This window comes from Ascaphus truei, chromosome 12 (assembly GCF_040206685.1).
Source record: "Ascaphus truei isolate aAscTru1 chromosome 12, aAscTru1.hap1, whole genome shotgun sequence".
NCBI classification, from domain to species: domain Eukaryota; kingdom Metazoa; phylum Chordata; class Amphibia; order Anura; family Ascaphidae; genus Ascaphus; species Ascaphus truei.
This window is the reverse complement of record NC_134494.1, coordinates 17,786,395-17,808,307: the sequence shown is the minus strand read 5'-3', so window position 1 is coordinate 17,808,307 and position 21,913 is coordinate 17,786,395. Positions and strand designations below refer to the sequence as shown.

The following is a 21,913-nucleotide window of genomic DNA, read 5'->3' as shown; positions in this document are numbered from 1 at the left end:
TCACTGATGATTCTGACAGATTACCAGTCCTTATGTCAGCTTTGCAATCCAAGGGCCCACTCTCAGATATAGTGCCTTCGGCCGTGCCCCCGCCTTCCGGTTCCCAGATTTATCATACCCAAGGGATATCAGCTATAAAAACGGAACCCACTGTAGAAGGCCAACACAATAATGCGACCCATAGCACACCCAAACTTGGTCTTCAGTATGTTACGTTCACCCCCACACAAATTTCCACTCTGGTATCGGGTTTACCTGACCCGGAGAAACAACCCATGCCCTTCTACAGAAGAATGTGCCAGATCCAGAAAACCTACGGATGCACCTGGCAGGATCTACAGTCCCTCACGGAGATCAAATGTACAGACAGTTTCCTGCCACTGATGGCCCGGCATTTGACCAGAGTCAGTCACAACCTATTGATACATACTCCTCGGGACTCACTTATTGTCAGCAACTCAAACTCTGGGCACAGGAGGCACTCACGGATCTACAGGGCTCACTTCAGGATGTCACGCAACAAACTGATGAATCAGTGGAACAATATGCATCTAGAATCAAAATGCAATTTGACGATCTTGGATTTACCCCGCAGGCTAAAGCTCACCGTTTGATTCTGACCAAGGCCTTTGTAGACGGGCTCAATGAACCACTAAAAGAAAAGATTATGTCAATCCGCCCAGACTGTATTGGAGGAACATTACAAGATACTGTACTAGTGGCTAAAGGATTTGCCCGGTCACAAGCCAAGGAACAGAAAGACAAAGGAAAAAAGAAGGCGATCGCTCTAATGATGCAAGAGAATGAATGCGCTGACGCAATTTTATGTCCAAATCTACCTACTATGCCTTCCCCCCCAACTGCTCCCATCCAACCACAGTCACTTCCCCCTCCCGTCTCTTTCCAACCTCCCAGTAACAATCCCTACCCGCCCCCTCCCTTTCCTTCTTACCAACCGCCCTATCCCTATCCTGCCCCTGCATACGCCCCCTACTATCCACAGCCTACCCCTCAACCAGGATCCTACCCGTACAATGGGCCTCGACAAGACCGGAGACAAAATGGAAGCCGCGGTCAGGCCGGACCCACGTGCTGGAACTGTGGAATAGTCGGACATGTCAGGAGAGAATGCAGGAAGCCCAGATCCGACCAACAACCAGAAGGACCTCCACCCCGGTCCTGATGGGGGGGACAACCTGGGACCGCCATGGCAGCAGTAGGGCCAACTGTTGCCTGTGGGAAAGTCACTCTCACGGTAGCAAAGGTCCCTATGGATTTCCTGGTGGACTCGGGGGCGTCCACATCTGTTATTTCCAAGAAATTTCTTCCCCCTACTGTAGAACTCTCCCAGGACTGGATGTCATCGGTTGGAGTCGAGGGAAAGCAGCAAACAAGCCGTCTCACTGTCCCGGTACCTCTCGGACCTTTCTCAGAAGTTGCTGCTCGATTTTTGGTTTCGAATACCTGTCCCCTAAATTTATTGGGATCAGATATTTTACAACGATTGAGGGCCAATATCTCCTACGATGAATGCGGCATGCAACTTACTCTTCATCGTCCTGATGGTGAGGACACACCGGCGGATATCTGTATCCTCAAAGCTTTACCGTTGATGCTCTTACAAGAACAATCAAACCCAGATATTGGTTTTCCCAGCTATATTGAACATCAAGTTCCCTCTAGCTTATGGTCTGTGGGACCTGAGGATGTGGGGCTTCTTCCTGTTCCCCCAGTGATTGTACAAATGAAACCTGGAGTCCCTTACCCAAGAATTCCGCAATATCCTCTCAAAGGTGCACAGGAAGCCAGTCTAAGAATACAAATTCAAGTATTTCTGGAAAAAGGGGTGCTTAGGTATTGCACATCACCCTGTAATACTCCTCTGTTCCCCGTCAAGAAGAAAAGTATCAAGGGTCAACCTGATAAATATCGATTGGTACAAGATCTGCGAGCCGTAAATGCAGCAACTATATTGGAAACCCCTGTCGTCCCCAATCCAAATACTCTCCTCAGCGGGGTCCCTCCCGAGGCCAGTCTTTTCACGGTAATAGACCTGGCCAATGCTTTTTTCAGTGTTCCCCTTCATGAAGACTCCCAATTTTTATTTTCTTTTACTTTCCAAGGAGCTCAACTGACATGGACAAGGATACCCCAAGGGGCCCAAAACAGCCCTAACCAGTTTTCCCAAGCCTTGAAGCTCTCTCTTTCACCATGGGTGTTAGCCCACCCTGAAGCTACTCTACTCCAGTATGTAGATGATCTACTATTATGTGGCCCAAACGACAGCCAACAGCTGGAATCGCTCTCTATCTCCCTGCTACAACATCTGTCTTCCATCCAATGTAAAGTTTCTAAGTCGAAACTCCAGTGGTGTCTCCCTAAGGTTATTTTTCTAGGACACTGTATATCACAAGGAATAAGACACCTAACCGACGAAAGGAAACAAGCTATTATCTCTGTCTCTTATCCGTCCACTATCAGCCAACTACAGTCATTTCTTGGACTTATCACATACTGCAGACAGTGGATACCTGATGCTTCCAGGCTCATGCAACCATTGTATGATGCACTGAAAACAGGCCCCAAGGAAGAAGACGTGGCCGACCCAGTTACCTATCTGTTATATCAACAATGTTTCAATCTACTGAAGGAAGCCATTTCAAGTGCACCAGCACTGGGCCTCCCGGACTACACCAAGCCGTTCAATCTATATGTGTCCGAGCAAGAAGGGCATGCTTCTGGAGTTCTTACACAGTCCCATCGGGAGCGACAGCGCCCTGTCGGATACTACTCATGCAGGCTGGATCCGGTTGCACGCACTTCTCCAAGCTGTCTCAAAGCCGCCCATTCTGCTCAGGTGTTGCTGGATAAAGTAGCGGATATCACGCTAGGGCACAATGTTATTATTCAAGCACCGCATGACTTGGCTGCTGTTCTCTCTTTGACATTACCGAGACACCTCACGCATCAAAGACATCTGAGACTTCAATGCTCATTGCTTCTTCCATCATATGTGTCCTTTCAACGATGTACCAATATCAACCCGGCAACTCTTCTGCCACATATCCCAAAGGGGGGAGAAGAAGAAGAATCAATCACCCCAGGTTCACCGGTGTCCCCTCATGACTGTTTACTCACCCTACAACAAGACACGTCGGAACCCCAGAATATGTCTACCACTGCAATTTTAGGTGCTGACCTGGAACTCTGGACAGATGGCTCAAGGTACGCCGATGATAGCGGCAGATTTCATACCGGCTTTGCCATCACCACGGAAAAGGAGATTCTATATGCTGAAGCACTGCCACCAGGCAGGTCTGCCCAGGAAGCGGAACTAATCGCATTACAAACAGCATTAGAAATGGCAGAAGGAAAAAGGGTGAATATAAGAACAGACTCTCGATATGCTTTTGGCATTGCCCACGATTTTGGTATAATCTGGCAAAATAGAGGATTTATAACTTCATCAGGGACACCGGTGAAGCATGCTGCCCTTATCCAAGGACTTATGAAAGCTATGGAACTACCCGTTCAGGTTGCGGTTCTCAAAGTTAAAGCACATGGAAAGGTGGACAGCAAAGAAGCAAGAGGAAATCAATTGGCCGACCAAGCAGCCAAACAAGCGGCCTTGGGATCTGTGTCAGAGAGATGGCTATTGTCGGAATCCACGGAAATAACAATGATAAGTACAAGGGCACAAGAGAAGAAACGGCAAGAGGAGAGGGATGCACAAATCGAGACTGAAGAATTCCCCGAAATTAATACAGCACGACCTCCAGTTTTTAAGTTACAACAGGAACAGTCAAAGGCATTACCAGAAGAAAAGAAGCAATGGAAGAAAGATGGGGCGGCAGTAGAAAAGGAAACTGGTCTATGGAAAAAGGATAACGTATACCGTCTCCCAAGGAGGATGTATCCAGCCGTAGCAACATGGGCACATGGAGCCACACACCGAGGGAGGAATCAAGCCCTAGCATATGTAAGAAAATTCTACCATGCTCCTGGAATCAGTACCACATTGGCCGCATACAATCAAGCCTGTCAGGTTTGTCAGACCTGTAATCCCAGCAGCACGCAGACTGTACCCACCCAGCATTTAGCCAAACCAGACTACCCATGGCAGAGGATCCAGGTGGACCATATTCATATGCCCCCGGCCGGGGGATACGAGTACGCATTGGTAGTAGTAGATATGTTTTCAGGATGGCCCGAAGCCTACCCAGTCAAAAACATGACGGCAAAAGTTACAGCCAAGAAAATGCTTATTGAAATAGCGTGCAGGTTTGGTATACCCGAGGTGATCGAAAGCGATCAAGGACCGGCGTTCACGGCATCCATTTTTTCGGAGTTATGGTTTATGTTGGGATCTCATCAAGGACTCCACACTCCATATCACCCGCAAAGTTCGGGTAAGGTGGAAAGGATGAATGGCACACTGAAGACCAAATTACTTAAAATGAGCCAGGACCACCCCCTCCCCTGGCCGGATTTATTGCCTATAGCGTTATACCATGTCAGACACACACCCCAGGCCAAACATGGGCTTACCCCGTATGAAATTCTGTTCGGGTCCCCTCCCAGAATACCAGAGATAGATAGTCAAGAATTACAAAAAGGTCATGATAAAGTAGTACAATTTGTGATTTCACTTGGTCAAGAATTGTCTAACTCTCGTTCCCTAGTATCTGCTTCTCTTCCAGAGTCCACAGGAGATACGGTGCATCCGTTTCAACCGGGTGACAGTGTATATCTAAAGAAACACGTGAGATCTGATTGTTTGGAGCCCAGATTTGAAGGTCCATATCGAGTTCTGCTGATAACACCTACGGCAGTGAAGCTTGAAGGGAAGGGACCGTGGATACACGCCTCTCACTGCAAGAAGTCTTCCGTCGAAGCTCCATAATGTATATCCTTTTTGCTACTACGCTATTGATTGCTGCTGAAGCTGCCCCAATCACTTTCTGGGTAAACACCTCCCTGCCCCTACAAACATTCACAACTGATTTCTGTAAAATCGCAGATTGCGGTAGTACCGATTACTCCGTCTGGTCCCTTAACAATATTAATTATCATTACGATCCTTAATATGATTCAAAATCCCCTGTAAAAAAGCAGGCCCAGATATATCTGTGTGTCACCGATACAAGAAACGAATGGTGCTCCTCCTGGTCAAATGTAGGATGGAACACAGGAGATGATTGGGCGTATAGGCCAAAGGGGGGACTAGATAGGAAAGATAAGGATGGGAAATCTCTCCTTACCCGTTTGACTCTCACTAAGGGAATTTGGAGGAATCCCATGACGTGCAAAAATAAGGCACGTCAAAGTTGTCTGCCCTTTTATTTACAATTGGAAAATCCTTCGGAGGGAGACATGGGAACATATGTGCTCGGTATGTACGGGGGTGCTCTCACTAGAAAGATGGGACAACTAGAGTTAAAAAATATTAACAATAGACCCGTGTCACCAACCTCCCAACCTAATAATAAAGAAAAACTGGATGCCCGAATTCAAGAGGTTTTACCCATCCCAGGGCTAACATGGGAAGACGTATTCCAAATAGAGACACAAACAGATATTAGGAAAAATATGTGGCTAGAATGGGTAAAATATACTGTCAGGAGTTCTGGGCAGAATGTCAGCTGTATAGCCTGTGCAGCCGCTAACGCTCATCTAACTACGGTTCCTCTGTTACTCTCTGATAATGAGACCGACTGTCTGATTGGTCTACTGAAAGGTAAAAACACTACTGATTGCCCGGATTTAAGGCCCCTGGTATCACTGGAAACCAGTGTCAAGCCCCCTAGGGAAGTTGTGGTACATAATGGGAATTATACCTGTTTTATAGCAAATAACGCTGCGGGAATAAAGCTAGGGAGATTTAACCCGGGGTTCTGTATTTCTAACTCATCTATATCTTCCGCTGAACTCCAGAATCATACTGCACATATGTTTGATATATATTGGTTATGCGGAAATGGTAAACTCCGAAATATTCTCCCCCCAGCGTGGCAGGGACAGTGTACATTAGTTAAAGTGGTTATGCCTTTTAGAGTGCTCCCATGGGAACCGGAAGAACAGTATTTATCTAGGAAGCCTCTCTCACTACCACGGTCGGAAAGGAGTATTGAAACAGCTCTACAAAGTGATAATTTGATATATAGAGATGCGATAGGGGTTCCAAGGGGGGTCCCTGATGAATTTAAGGCCCAAGACCAAATTTTCGCTGGATTCGCATCAATGGTTCCCCAGGTACAAATCAATAAAAATGTAGATTGGATAAATTATCTATACTATAACCAACAAAGGTTTGTAAATTATAGTAGAGATGCGTTCCAAGGTATAATTGAAGAATTAGGACCAAATACCCGAATGACTCTTCAGAACCGTATGGCTCTGGATATGCTTTTAGCCGAGAGGGGGGGGGGTATGTTCAATGTTCGGAGAAGAATGTTGCACGTTTATCCCAGAAAATTCTGTTATAGATGGAAAAACGGTTAAAGCTCTCAACCAAATCAGGGATCTAGCAGCGGAAGTAAAGAGGAATTCAGGGGTAGATACTAGCTGGGCCAATTGGCTGGCAGACTGGGCAGGAGGCTGGAAGTCAATTCTCACAACTATCGGATTAATTTTACTATGTATATTTGTTTTTGGTTTAATTGTGCTCTGCTGTGTTATTCCCCTCTATCGAAAATTAATGTATAAAGTAGTTGGAGTGGAAATGATGGTAAATACAGAAAGTGAGCTGGAATTATTTTTAAAAGCTAAAGATAAGCCAGATATGCCTACCCGAGGCCCCCCAAGACAGAAACAGATTATACGCAATTCCTTGTTATAGGGACAGCTTGTTAGATTTTCTGGGGAAAGAGACTCCTACGATGTTAACAGTCTTGATGGAAGGTATGAACATCTGTTAGGGATGTATTGTGCCAGTAGTCAAGTGAAAACTCCTTTTCCCTTTCCCCATATCGTAGGACAGCTTGTCTCCCCTAGGGAGGAAAAATGATAAACATAGATTCTAGGGGGGATTGTGAAGGTAGAAAGATTATGTGAATATATGTTTATCCATTATTTCAAGTGTTATGTAACTCAGTATGTATTCAGATATATAACCAAGTAAAGATGGCGCCTGTATCCGGGACCACACCCTGAGAACATCCTGGTATGGAATATGAGTGCAATCAACTGACGTGTCAGCACGAGGATCTCACGAGCTGGTCACGCACCTATGCACGAGGGAGTGTATGCGCCTCCGAGAACAATGTGTACCAATGAGAGAAGACAGCGTGTCCCGGAACAAGACATATAATGCTTAAGCCCAACCCCCCCCCCCCGCCTCGCCCCATAATGTGCTATATAAACTGTGTGAGCTGAACAATAAAGCAGCAGTTCCTGTGTTAACCCCACGATAACGCATGTACTGAGATTGAAGCTGAACCTGGTGTCAGAGTCTTTCTTAGTGAGCTAGCGCATGCATGATGAATTCGGAGCAAGTGACTGACGAGAGAGAGAGACCCTGTTATAGTGAGATTCACGACCTCATTACCCTATGTATGGATGGGAGTGGTCACAGGCTCTGACTCCATGGTTAGTGATGTCAGAGGTGTGGCAGCTTCCAGAGTGTACATAAGGCACAGCACTGTGTCTAAGAGTTAGTTCTGAGAGGAGTTGTGTGTGTGTTGCTGGAGGAGGAGTGAGAGTTATGTTATAGTAGCTGAATAAGAAGACTGTGTCCAGGGACCTGGCACAGAGTAAAGACATCCCGGCTGGGATAGGGAATCCCTATTTAAGGAGAATTACACCTTGTAAAGGGAAGTGCTGTAACAATGGAGGGCTATTGTGGAGGGCAGCATGGCCCACAGTCCAATAAAGATGCTCTTAAATACAAACTCTCTCGTGTACATGTGTGGAGTGATTGTACAGAGAGGAGCACCACAGAGGAGTTCCTCGCCAGGACCATCCCCAAGTGACCGAAGGGACCCTGATGAGGTGGAGGCGCTGCACTGGACCTAGGTAGGACTCAAGCCACTACCTCAGCGGCCTGTCTGGACGGGTCCTCCCCATACACCATCATGCGGGAGACTCAGGAGTCCTGTTGCCAACAGGTGCACCACCAGACTCTACTACACTGTAATGGGCACTGGTTAGACCACAGGGGCCAATGTGAGATTGGGTGGGTCAGACCGGTTCACAAAACCCGTTACACTTTATTAGGCCTGTGTGTGTATTCCAGCCTTGAATAATGTATCCGTATTAAAGGTCGTGCCTAGCAACTCTGAGGATGTCAATCTGAGGGGTGGATATTGGTTGGAACGCCCCCCTGATGTGTGTGGGACAATCTGTAGATTTGTTGGGGGTGGTCGAGGACCACAACACCCACATTTGGAAACTGCACTATTACAGTGGGTTAGGGAACAACGTGCAAATAAACTGATTGTTAATTATCGCCGTTTACGCGAACAGGCTTTTGTAGTTGCATAAGAACATGGCATCTATCGAAACAGCAGAATTCCAGTGCTCTGATAATTGGATATCAAACTTTATGAACCGTAACAAGCTATCTGTGAGAAAAGTTGCACACATGGGTCAAGCAGACAATGAAACGCTAGAAGGAAAAGGCACAAATCGCACATGACTATTTGGACAGCGTCCCTACAGTAACAGCAGATTTAGACGCTGACCACATTTACAATATGGATGACACAACTGTATATATTGACATGTTAATCTCTTCAACCGTAGACATTGTTGGCAACAAAAATGTGGATGCTAGCCACTGTGGTGCTACTAAAGCTCGCTTTACCACTGTGTTGTGTGTTAATGCTGCGGCTGTGTGTAGTCAGTCTCAACAAAGAAAGCATAAGTCGTGCTTTTGAATGCTGTGGAATAGCACCCCATGGGCAGACAGTGAAAGACAAACTGTTGAACACACGCTGAGTTGAGGTTTTGTCTGGCTCTAAAACAAATGAAAGAGCAGACGAAGATGATGATGATGATGTAGAAAGTGAAATTTCTACCGGTACCAGTAGAGATGAAAATATGCATGCATTGTTCAAAAGTGACGAATTGGAATTCAAAGGTTTTGAAAGCTCATGAAGATTTTATCAGACAATGTACCATATGGACTATGTTACCGTATATACATTGGTTACTTGGTATTAAAAAATTTGAAATCTCAGTTTACTTATTTGATGTTACCGTCATTTAAAAAAAGTTCTGATATCAGTTACATGAACATTTTACCAGACAGTATTTGGGCTATGGTATGTACCCTCACCTGGTTATATTAAACATTTTGAAATGTCAGTTTGATTAAACTACCATTACTTTGACATTTAAAAAAAAAAAATCTACATGAGCTAATAAATCATTTACTTACTACAAGAAAATAGAGTATACTCTTTTTACTTATGGCTTAGCACTTCAAAAACATTGGGAGGGGCTCTCTGCATCCTACAAAGTGATAACTGACTACAGTATTACAGCCTTGGGCTTTTATTCGGTCCAAGAATGAAGACCAAAAACCCAGGTTTTTCCGTTTTACAGAAAACCCCGGTAGTAAGACCATAGAGATGGGTCTTAAAAGATAAGGAACATAGGATTAACAATAGTTACTTAGTGACAGAACAGTGTTTTCTAAAATCACAGTAAAAATTGCTAAAGGAAGACACTGTGTTCTAATGTTGTTGATTAACCAAGAGCATTTTGGGCTGTCACTGAGAAAAACAGGTGATTACTACAGTATGTTAAGACTGTTGGAAGAAAATCTAGAGTGTATTTGAATGTGTAGATTCCGAACTATTAAACACCAAGGTAAAAATAGCCAGGCTAAGGATTCTGCACTCAATTCTATATTAAACTTTAAAGGGGATGAGACCGCTCATCCGTTAATATACATCAGAATGAATATCAAAAAATAGGCAGGTGCTTATAAGGGACAGAATAATATATTCTTAACAGTGTGATCCGGAGAGGATCAGAAAGAGTCCCAATTTTGTATAGCACTCAGTGCCGGAAACCGGTGAACTGGATAGCAGTGATCCTACAGGAAAATTACCTGTATATGGAGTTAATAGCCAGCCCTACGGGAACCGAAATTAGACTGACAAAAGATGTTTTCTATAGTCTCCGAGTAAATTGAGAAAAGAACCAAACTGTGGACTATTTGATATATATTGGAAAGTGGGACATTTATCTGTACCCATCTAATGAAGAAAATCTTCACCGCCATGGGCTCTAACTTGGCACCAACTGGGGTTTTTGGACCAAAAACGTTAAGTCTCTTTTCTGTGCCAGTGACCTCTGGAAGAAAATCCTGACATACTGCATGGTTAGAACCTTTGAAAGAACAGATCATCATTTGAAGATATGTATAAAAATAAATTGTGCTGCAATGGAAAATTACAGGGGGTACTACGATGAAGATGTATTAATGGAACAAGAAAAAAAATAATATACTCAATGAAGCATGTGAAAAGGCAAAATATAAATGGGGTGTACAGCTGCAAGTGCCATCGGCGATGCGAATCCTCTCAGACCATCTACCCTCGCCCACTGACAGAAGAACACCTGCCATACCACCCGCGGCACCCAGGAGTATAGCTGCAAATGCAACCGGAGATGCATCCCGATTGCGATCCCAGACATGACGCAAAATGACTCCTCGCAGAGCATACAGGAGAAGCAGAGTAGATGTGGCCAGACTAGCCCTTCTCATTTTGAAACAACGTCAGTTATGAGCTGTACCTTGACTGGTACAAACAAGTTAATTATGATGGCAAGAAAGTAATTTACGAATAACTTATGGAAGAAATCCAACGTCATTTCAATATAACCCCGCTTATTTTCCAAGCCGTAAAAGACAACACATGCCTTTGAGGCAAAAAAGTGTGCTTGCCTGGAATACCAATGCGCTGGGAATGTTTTACAAAGAGTATAATAAAAAAAAGTTGTGTTATACTGCTGCGGCCGAGTTTATTCGAGCATTTGCCCGTTCTCGGCCGCAGCAGTAGCCTGGCGCGCGCCGGAGGGTGACGGGCGCGCGCCGAAGCAGCGGAAGAGCGCCCTCCGATCGGGGCGCTCTCCCTCCCGCTGCCGGGTCCCCCGGAACCCCCTGCCGCCGTCCCCCACATCGCGGGACACCAGGGCTCCCTCGGGGAGCCCTGGACGCGCGTGCAGGGGGCGCAGGCTCCCGATGACGCGTGACCGCGCGTCACGCCGAGGGGCGGCCACTAGCAAGCCGGGAAATCTCCCGGCTTGCGGATCTGGCCGATGAGCAATAAAGTGTGTCGGTAGTGTATAAAGTTTTCATTGATTAATGTTAATGTTTCTTTTATGTTTTGCATGTCTGGAGCCGGGCGAAGACAACGCACAGGAAACACACACATTGGCGCTGGACAGAAATCCTGCAATATTACAAGGTAATGAACTGTACTCCATGCCATGCTTTCTCCACCATAGCCCCCCAAAACTCAGAATTGCGTAATGTATTCAGTGTAATGTAAAGTGATATTGTAGTCATAATGTACAGCAAGTACTGTACTCCATGTAGTTGAGACAATCTAAATTAGATTTGGTGTCATTTGGGTATATCACATTCAAGCAGCTGGGATATTTCTGGGAGACTCTACGCACCACATCAAATGGCTGGTGTACTCACAAGCACACCCATACAGATGAAAAAAGGAGACAATGAAGAGTGATGCAAGCAATTGTGATATGAACAAATCTCATATTGACAATATCAGTTTGATAAATATTTCTCCGGAAATCTCCAGTGAGAAAGAAATAACTTCACAGGAAGAAAAGAAATAGAAAAGTGGATCAGAAATGGAGAGTCCATCAAATCAAAATAAAAAAAGATTTTCTTCAATCATATGTAGCCATGCTGTAAAATGGCTAACAGTCATCTCTCCTACTGACAGTAAGGCCTGGTAAGTTGTGGGCATGCCAGTAGTAATCATGGACGTTTGCCCTCACACCCTGGTGAGGTGCCCTATGTGAGGATGGGAGTGGCTACATACTCTGAGTCCACTATTAGTGACATCAGAGATGTGCCCGCCCCCTGACGATATAAGGCACAGCACTGCTCAAAAGTTAGGTTCGGTTCTGCAATGTTATGCAAGGAGTAAAAGTTGTTGGTGTAGTTAGACACTGCAAAGTGATGAGACTGTGACCAGGGACCTGGCACAGGAAAGACATCCTTGCGGGGATAGGGAATCCCCAAATCAAAGACAGAGATATACCTTTCATAGGGAAGCAGCTGAATAATTATGTGTGGCTAGAAGATCACTGTGAGGGGCAGTTAGCCCACAACCGTCAATAAAGATGTTCCTGATTAAAGATACTCTCGTGTGTAAGTGTGGAGTCATTACACCGAGAGGGGCACCACGGAGGAGTTCCTCACCAGGACCATCCCCAAGCGACAGAAGAGATCCTGATGAGGTGGAGGCGCTGCACTGGATATAGGTAGGACTCAGCACACTACCTCAGCTGCCTGTCTGGGTTGGCAAATCCCCACACACCATCATGCGGGAGACTCGGGAGTCCTGTTGCCAACAGGTGCACCACCAGACATCACACTGTAATGGGGACTGGTTAGACCACAGGGGCCAATATGAGATTGGGTGGGTCAGGCCAGTGCAGAAAACCCGTTACACATACATGCCACAAAAAAAATGCCCAAATGATAAATGGGATATTAGTTGGACGGCATTTGTTAACTTTTATTTTGACGTACATCTAAAAAGGTAAAATTTCAATAGAAACTATACAGCACTGTACAGCACTTGGGGGTGGGGGGGTGAGAATGTTTTGCTTGTAGTAAAAAATAAGGAACAAGTCAGCAGTAGACCGCCAAGTCTAAAACAAGCCGCTGATGATTCTCAGAAAAAGGCAATCAATTAATAGTTGCTTTGGAAGTTATATGATCCTGTAAAAAAAAAAAAAAAAAAAATTGTTTCAACCTACAATAATACATTATTTATTATGTTAAATGTTTATACCATTCTTTCTATTGCTAAAAATGTCATGTCTTGCTATAAATGCATTGTTTTTGTATTTAATATAGGTCCTGGTACATAAAGGGTAGAGGTGACAAGGGAGCGGGACACCATGCACATGTAAGAGAAAAGAGAACACAAAAATAGTATGTAACCATGCTGTAAAATGGATTACAGTCATCTCTCCTGCTGACAGTAAGGCCTGGTAAGTTATGGGCATGCCAGCAGTAATTATGGAGGTTTGCCCTCACACCCTGGTGAGGTGCCCTATGTATGGATGGGAGTGGTCACAGGCTCTGACTCCATGGTTAGTGATGTCAGAGGTGTGGCAGCTTCCAGAGTGTACATAAGGCACAGCACTGTGTCTAAGAGTTAGTTCTGAGAGGAGTTGTGTGTGTGTTGCTGGAGGAGGAGTGAGAGTTATGTTATAGTAGCTGAATAAGAAGACTGTGTCCAGGGACCTGGCACAGAGTAAAGACATCCCGGCTGGGATAGGGAATCCCTATTTAAGGAGAATTACACCTTGTAAAGGGAAGTACTAGAAGAAAGAGTGGTGTGATTAGCGCTAAACAATAAATGCAATGTGTAGAATTACAATATAAATAAGACAAAATCGTGGTGAAGATAACAATAAATAAGGCTGCCAGGAACTACTAACCCGAACACAGTTAGTGATGAACAAAAAGAAAAACAATACAGACCAGCGCCTTAAAGTCCCAATGTGAGATAAAAGTTCAATGGATGATTTGAAATGTCCAATGGGTATTTATCTGATCCAGTGGACAGCAGGTGCCTCAACAGCAGGATGATTTATACATGCAGGGGAGACAAGAGAAAGATCATAGTGTAATACTGTGAGGTTAATACAAAAAACACATAGACATAGACAAACATACACAGATAACACTGAACAATAGGCTGACTAATAGAAGGAGGAATATTTAATGAACAATAAAAATGCAGGTTACTGGTGATGAGCAGGATTAGGATCCGGTGTTTTAAAACCGGAGTCCTACTTACAGCAAGTCCCTAGAACACGAGCAGATAAGAGGGTATAGGTGTCCGGCGGGTAGTGTTGGTAGACACGCGCCGCGTGTAGGTGCCTGGGGGAGCTCTCTCAGCCGCGGCCGATGATGGCGATGCTTCCCTTCACTCCACGTGACTCTCCTTCACTGGCGTCCGGAAGTGCGTCACAGCAGGCGGGACTACACACCCGGTACTTCTGCCGATAATGCAGCTTGTATGCTGCGGCTCCAGGGGCTGCTGAAAAGGTCTGCTCCTCTGCCAAGTGATACTGCTAGGGGGGCCAGAATCATTTAATCCTGCTCATCACCAGTAACCTGCATTTTTATTGTTCATTAAATATTCCTCCTTCTATTAGTCAGCCTATTGTTCAGTGTTATCTGTGTATGTTTGTCTATGTCTATGTGTTTTTTGTATTAACCTCACAGTATTACACTATGATCTTTCTCTTGTCTCCCCTGCATGTATAAATCATCCTGCTGTTGAGGCACCTGCTGTCCACTGGATCAGATAAATACCCATTGGACATTTCAAATCATCCATTGAACTTTTATCTCACATTGGGACTTTAAGGCGCTGGTCTGTATTGTTTTTCTTTTTGTAAAGGGAAGTGCTGTAACAATGGAGGGCTATTGTGGAGGGCAGCATGGCCCACAGTCCAATAAAGATGCTCTTAAATACAAACTCTCTCGTGTACATGTGTGGAGTGATTGTACAGAGAGGAGCACCACAGAGGAGTTCCTCGCCAGGACCATCCCCAAGTGACCGAAGGGACCCTGATGAGGTGGAGGCGCTGCACTGGACCTAGGTAGGACTCAAGCCACTACCTCAGCGGCCTGTCTGGACGGGTCCTCCCCATACACCATCATGCGGGAGACTCAGGAGTCCTGTTGCCAACAGGTGCACCACCAGACACTACTACACTGTAATGGGCACTGGTTAGACCACAGGGGCCAATGTGAGATTGGGTGGGTCAGACCGGTTCACAAAACCCGTTACACTTTATTAGGCCTGTGTGTGTATTCCAGCCTTGAATAATGTATCCGTATTAAAGGTCGTGCCTAGCAACTCTGAGGATGTCAATCTGAGGGGTGGATATTGGTTGGAACGCCCCCCTGATGTGTGTGGGACAATCTGTAGATTTGTTGGGGGTGGTCGAGGACCACAACACCCACATTTGGAAACTGCACTATTACAGTGGGTTAGGGAACAACGTGCAAATAAACTGATTGTTAATTATCGCCGTTTACGCGAACAGGCTTTTGTAGTTGCATAAGAACATGGCATCTATCGAAACAGCAGAATTCCAGTGCTCTGATAATTGGATATCAAACTTTATGAACCGTAACAAGCTATCTGTGAGAAAAGTTGCACACATGGGTCAAGCAGACAATGAAACGCTAGAAGGAAAAGGCACAAATCGCACATGACTATTTGGACAGCGTCCCTACAGTAACAGCAGATTTAGACGCTGACCACATTTACAATATGGATGACACAACTGTATATATTGACATGTTAATCTCTTCAACCGTAGACATTGTTGGCAACAAAAATGTGGATGCTAGCCACTGTGGTGCTACTAAAGCTCGCTTTACCACTGTGTTGTGTGTTAATGCTGCGGCTGTGTGTAGTCAGTCTCAACAAAGAAAGCATAAGTCGTGCTTTTGAATGCTGTGGAATAGCACCCCATGGGCAGACAGTGAAAGACAAACTGTTGAACACACGCTGAGTTGAGGTTTTGTCTGGCTCTAAAACAAATGAAAGAGCAGACGAAGATGATGATGATGATGTAGAAAGTGAAATTTCTACCGGTACCAGTAGAGATGAAAATATGCATGCATTGTTCAAAAGTGACGAATTGGAATTCAAAGGTTTTGAAAGCTCATGAAGATTTTATCAGACAATGTACCATATGGACTATGTTACCGTATATACATTGGTTACTTGGTATTAAAAATTTTGAAATCTCAGTTTACTTATTTGATGTTACCGTCATTTAAAAAAAGTTCTGATATCAGTTACATGAACATTTTACCAGACAGTATTTGGGCTATGGTATGTACCCTCACCTGGTTATATTAAACATTTTGAAATGTCAGTTTGATTAAACTACCATTACTTTGACATTTAAAAAAAAAAAATCTACATGAGCTAATAAATCATTTACTTACTACAAGAAAATAGAGTATACTCTTTTTACTTATGGCTTAGCACTTCAAAAACATTGGGAGGGGCTCTCTGCATCCTACAAAGTGATAACTGACTACAGTATTACAGCCTTGGGCTTTTATTCGGTCCAAGAATGAAGACCAAAAACCCAGGTTTTTCCGTTTTACAGAAAACCCCGGTAGTAAGACCATAGAGATGGGTCTTAAAAGATAAGGAACATAGGATTAACAATAGTTACTTAGTGACAGAACAGTGTTTTCTAAAATCACAGTAAAAATTGCTAAAGGAAGACACTGTGTTCTAATGTTGTTGATTAACCAAGAGCATTTTGGGCTGTCACTGAGAAAAACAGGTGATTACTACAGTATGTTAAGACTGTTGGAAGAAAATCTAGAGTGTATTTGAATGTGTAGATTCCGAACTATTAAACACCAAGGTAAAAATAGCCAGGCTAAGGATTCTGCACTCAATTCTATATTAAACTTTAAAGGGGATGAGACCGCTCATCCGTTAATATACATCAGAATGAATATCAAAAAATAGGCAGGTGCTTATAAGGGACAGAATAATATATTCTTAACAGTGTGATCCGGAGAGGATCAGAAAGAGTCCCAATTTTGTATAGCACTCAGTGCCGGAAACCGGTGAACTGGATAGCAGTGATCCTACAGGAAAATTACCTGTATATGGAGTTAATAGCCAGCCCTACGGGAACCGAAATTAGACTGACAAAAGATGTTTTCTATAGTCTCCGAGTAAATTGAGAAAAGAACCAAACTGTGGACTATTTGATATATATTGGAAAGTGGGACATTTATCTGTACCCATCTAATGAAGAAAATCTTCACCGCCATGGGCTCTAACTTGGCACCAACTGGGGTTTTTGGACCAAAAACGTTAAGTCTCTTTTCTGTGCCAGTGACCTCTGGAAGAAAATCCTGACATACTGCATGGTTAGAACCTTTGAAAGAACAGATCATCATTTGAAGATATGTATAAAAATAAATTGTGCTGCAATGGAAAATTACAGGGGGTACTACGATGAAGATGTATTAATGGAACAAGAAAAAAAATAATATACTCAATGAAGCATGTGAAAAGGCAAAATATAAATGGGGTGTACAGCTGCAAGTGCCATCGGCGATGCGAATCCTCTCAGACCATCTACCCTCGCCCACTGACAGAAGAACACCTGCCATACCACCCGCGGCACCCAGGAGTATAGCTGCAAATGCATCCCGATTGCGATCCCAGACATGACGCAAAATGACTCCTCGCAGAGCATACAGGAGAAGCAGAGTAGATGTGGCCAGACTAGCCCTTCTCATTTTGAAACAACGTCAGTTATGAGCTGTACCTTGACTGGTACAAACAAGTTAATTATGATGGCAAGAAAGTAATTTACGAATAACTTATGGAAGAAATCCAACGTCATTTCAATATAACCCCGCTTATTTTCCAAGCCGTAAAAGACAACACATGCCTTTGAGGCAAAAAAGTGTGCTTGCCTGGAATACCAATGCGCTGGGAATGTTTTACAAAGAGTATAATAAAAAAAAGTTGTGTTATACTGCTGCGGCCGAGTTTATTCGAGCATTTGCCCGTTCTCGGCCGCAGCAGTAGCCTGGCGCGCGCCGGAGGGTGACGGGCGCGCGCCGAAGCAGCGGAAGAGCGCCCTCCGATCGGGGCGCTCTCCCTCCCGCTGCCGGGTCCCCCGGAACCCCCTGCCGCCGTCCCCCACATCGCGGGACACCAGGGCTCCCTCGGGGAGCCCTGGACGCGCGTGCAGGGGGCGCAGGCTCCCGATGACGCGTGACCGCGCGTCACGCCGAGGGGCGGCCACTAGCAAGCCGGGAAATCTCCCGGCTTGCGGATCTGGCCGATGAGCAATAAAGTGTGTCGGTAGTGTATAAAGTTTTCATTGATTAATGTTAATGTTTCTTTTATGTTTTGCATGTCTGGAGCCGGGCGAAGACAACGCACAGGAAACACACACATTGGCGCTGGACAGAAATCCTGCAATATTACAAGGTAATGAACTGTACTCCATGCCATGCTTTCTCCACCATAGCCCCCCAAAACTCAGAATTGCGTAATGTATTCAGTGTAATGTAAAGTGATATTGTAGTCATAATTTACAGCAAGTACTGTACTCCATGTAGTTGAGACAATCTAAATTAGATTTGGTGTCATTTGGGTATATCACATTCAAGCAGCTGGGATATTTCTGGGAGACTCTACGCACCACATCAAATGGCTGGTGTACTCACAAGCACACCCATACAGATGAAAAAAGGAGACAATGAAGAGTGATGCAAGCAATTGTGATATGAACAAATCTCATATTGACAATATCAGTTTGATAAATATTTCTCCGGAAATCTCCAGTGAGAAAGAAATAACTTCACAGGAAGAAAAGAAATAGAAAAGTGGATCAGAGATGGAGAGTCCATCAAATCAAAATAAAAAAAGATTTTCTTCAATCATATGTAGCCATGCTGTAAAATGGCTAACAGTCATCTCTCCTACTGACAGTAAGGCCTGGTAAGTTGTGGGCATGCCAGTAGTAATCATGGACGTTTGCCCTCACACCCTGGTGAGGTGCCCTATGTGAGGATGGGAGTGGCTACATACTCTGAGTCCACTATTAGTGACATCAGAGATGTGCCCGCCCCCTGACGATATAAGGCACAGCACTGCTCAAAAGTTAGGTTCGGTTCTGCAATGTTATGCAAGGAGTAAAAGTTGTTGGTGTAGTTAGACACTGCAAAGTGATGAGACTGTGACCAGGGACCTGGCACAGGAAAGACATCCTTGCGGGGATAGGGAATCCCCAAATCAAAGACAGAGATATACCTTTCATAGGGAAGCAGCTGAATAATTATGTGTGGCTAGAAGATCACTGTGAGGGGCAGTTAGCCCACAACCGTCAATAAAGATGTTCCTGATTAAAGATACTCTCGTGTGTAAGTGTGGAGTCATTACACCGAGAGGGGCACCACGGAGGAGTTCCTCACCAGGACCATCCCCAAGCGACAGAAGAGATCCTGATGAGGTGGAGGCGCTGCACTGGATATAGGTAGGACTCAGCACACTACCTCAGCTGCCTGTCTGGGTTGGCAAATCCCCACACACCATCATGCGGGAGACTCGGGAGTCCTGTTGCCAACAGGTGCACCACCAGACATCACACTGTAATGGGGACTGGTTAGACCACAGGGGCCAATATGAGATTGGGTGGGTCAGGCCAGTGCAGAAAACCCGTTACACATACATGCCACAAAAAAAATGCCCAAATGATAAATGGGATATTAGTTGGACGGCATTTGTTAACTTTTATTTTGACGTACATCTAAAAAGGTAAAATTTCAATAGAAACTATACAGCACTGTACAGCACTTGGGGGTGGGGGGGTGAGAATGTTTTGCTTGTAGTAAAAAATAAGGAACAAGTCAGCAGTAGACCGCCAAGTCTAAAACAAGCCGCTGATGATTCTCAGAAAAAGGCAATCAATTAATAGTTGCTTTGGAAGTTATATGATCCTGTAAAAAAAAAAAAAAAAAAAAAAATAGTTTCAACCTACAATAATACATTATTTATTATGTTAAATGTTTATACCATTCTTTCTATTGCTAAAAATGTCATGTCTTGCTATAAATGCATTGTTTTTGTATTTAATATAGGTCCTGGTACATAATGGGTAGAGGTGACAAGGGAGCGGGACACCATGCACATGTAAGAGAAAAGAGAACACAAAAATAGTATGTAACCATGCTGTAAAATGGATTACAGTCATCTCTCCTGCTGACAGTAAGGCCTGGTAAGTTATGGGCATGCCAGCAGTAATTATGGAGGCTTGCCCTCACACCCTGGTGAGGTGCCCTATGTATGGATGGGAGTGGTCACATGCTCTGAATCCATGATTAGTGATGTCAGAGTTGTGCCAGCCCCCAGAGGATACATAAGGCACAGCACTGCTAAAAAGTAGGTGGTTGGAGGTTGTTGCTGAGTGTTGGAGGAGTTGGTTGTAGATGATGAAACACGGAGCAAGTCTGAGTACAGACTTGGGAGGAGACAGCTCATAAGACTGTGACCAGGGACCTGGCACAGGGACTATCTCCCTAAGGGGAGATAGGGAATCCACCAATTTGGGAAAGGACACCTTTCAAAGGGAAGTGCGGTGAACATGAGCGGCTGAGTACAACCACTGTGAGGGGCAGCTGGCCCGCCGCAAGTCAATAAAGATGATCTTGTTAAATCATTCCCTCGTGTGTAAGTGTGGAGTAATTACAGAGGAGTGCACCACAGAGGAGTTCCTCACCAGGACCATCCACAAGCGGACGCTGGGATCCTGATGAGTAGGATCCACTGCACTGGATCTAGGTAGGACTCAAGCACACTACCTCAGCTTCCTGTCTGGGTTGGCAATCCCCACACAACATCATGCGGGAGACTCAGGAGTCCTGTTGCCAACAGGGGCCAATGTGAGATTGGGTGGGTCAGGCTAGGCCAGAAAATCCGTTACAAGTATATTACTGTAAAGCACAAAAATGATATTCCTATGAAATTCTGCAAAGATTATACTCACAAGCATACTCACAAGCAGACAGTGAGTAAAGGCATTTCACACAAAGTGTACACGAACAGTAGTCCCACGTAGAGGGGCGTCTGGGGACCAGGATGGAATGGATAGGGTGCACTACAGCAGAGGACAAGAACACACCATAGTGCGAACTGTGCAACAATTTAATGAATTAAAAAACACTTCACAAGTGCTCACTTACAAAGTATAAAAGAATATCAAGCAATAAGGAATCAGAGGTACAGGCATATGATGATCTCACCGCCCCTTCCTCTCCAGGAATCGCGATTAGGTTTGGAACGGAGACGCTCCTCCACAGGTGCTCCTAATTGCGGCAGCAAGAAGCAACGAACAGATCAGCGTCTCTCCTCCATGTGTCTTGGTATCTGCCTCGATTCGACACGTTTCGCTAGAGAACTAGCTTCGTCAGGAATCAAAGTCTGATGAAAAACCTGTTCTGTTGATCTTCCTATTTTTGTATTTATAAAGACTAAGTTATAAAGTTCCTGGCATCCTTTTTTATTAACGCCTTACTACAAGCCAGCACGAGTCCACCCAGTGAACCCTGAGATAATACCCTTTTTGAGCAGATAAACCCTGTCAATGCACAGACTGTTCAACTACCTCATTTTAACTGTACACCCTATCCCTTAGGACAATACAGGGTCTTCTTTCAGACATGGATGACATTCTTGAACAACAGGGGGAACCTCTGAATATGTTGTCTCAACCTTTTTTTGGAAATCAAGATTCCGGTCTAAGAAAAAAAATCGATTTTTTTTTGCCCCATTTCTAGTAGGGGCCCATATATCACTACTTTTGAGAAATTGGTTAAGCGGGACATACGTTTATTGGGGAATGGTTTTTCATTTACTAATGTTACTTCTAATAATCTCACTGTTTCAGAGGTTCAACAATTAGAGATCCTCAAAAAGGATGATAGATTTGTCTTTAAGAATGCTGACAAAGGAGGGCCCTGGTGGTCGTCAACTGATCAGTATAACAATGAAGCATACAGACAGTTGAATGATCTCTCTCTATCAATGTCTTAAGGCCGATCCTACCAAGGCTTTCACAGGTCAACTTATGGAACTTCTTGATATGGGTAAAATACTTGGTCATTAATCACAAGGAG

General features: G+C 44.5%; 1 protein-coding gene across 1 annotated transcript; it reads left to right on the top strand.

Moving 5' to 3' along the window:
• The first annotated feature begins 2,548 nt into the window (after window positions 1-2,548).
• LOC142463844 (uncharacterized) lies at window positions 2,549-4,903 on the top strand. The gene has a single exon (XM_075566656.1). The coding sequence runs from the start codon at window positions 2,549-2,551 to the stop codon at window positions 4,901-4,903; it is 2,355 nt and encodes a 784-aa protein (XP_075422771.1).
• Window positions 4,904-21,913: the final 17,010 nt, after the last annotated feature.

Excerpts from the sequence above, each read along its gene's own strand:
- LOC142463844 (XM_075566656.1), top strand. The coding sequence starts at position 2,549 with ATGCAACCATTGTATGATGCACTGAAAACAGGCCCCAAGGAAGAAGAC.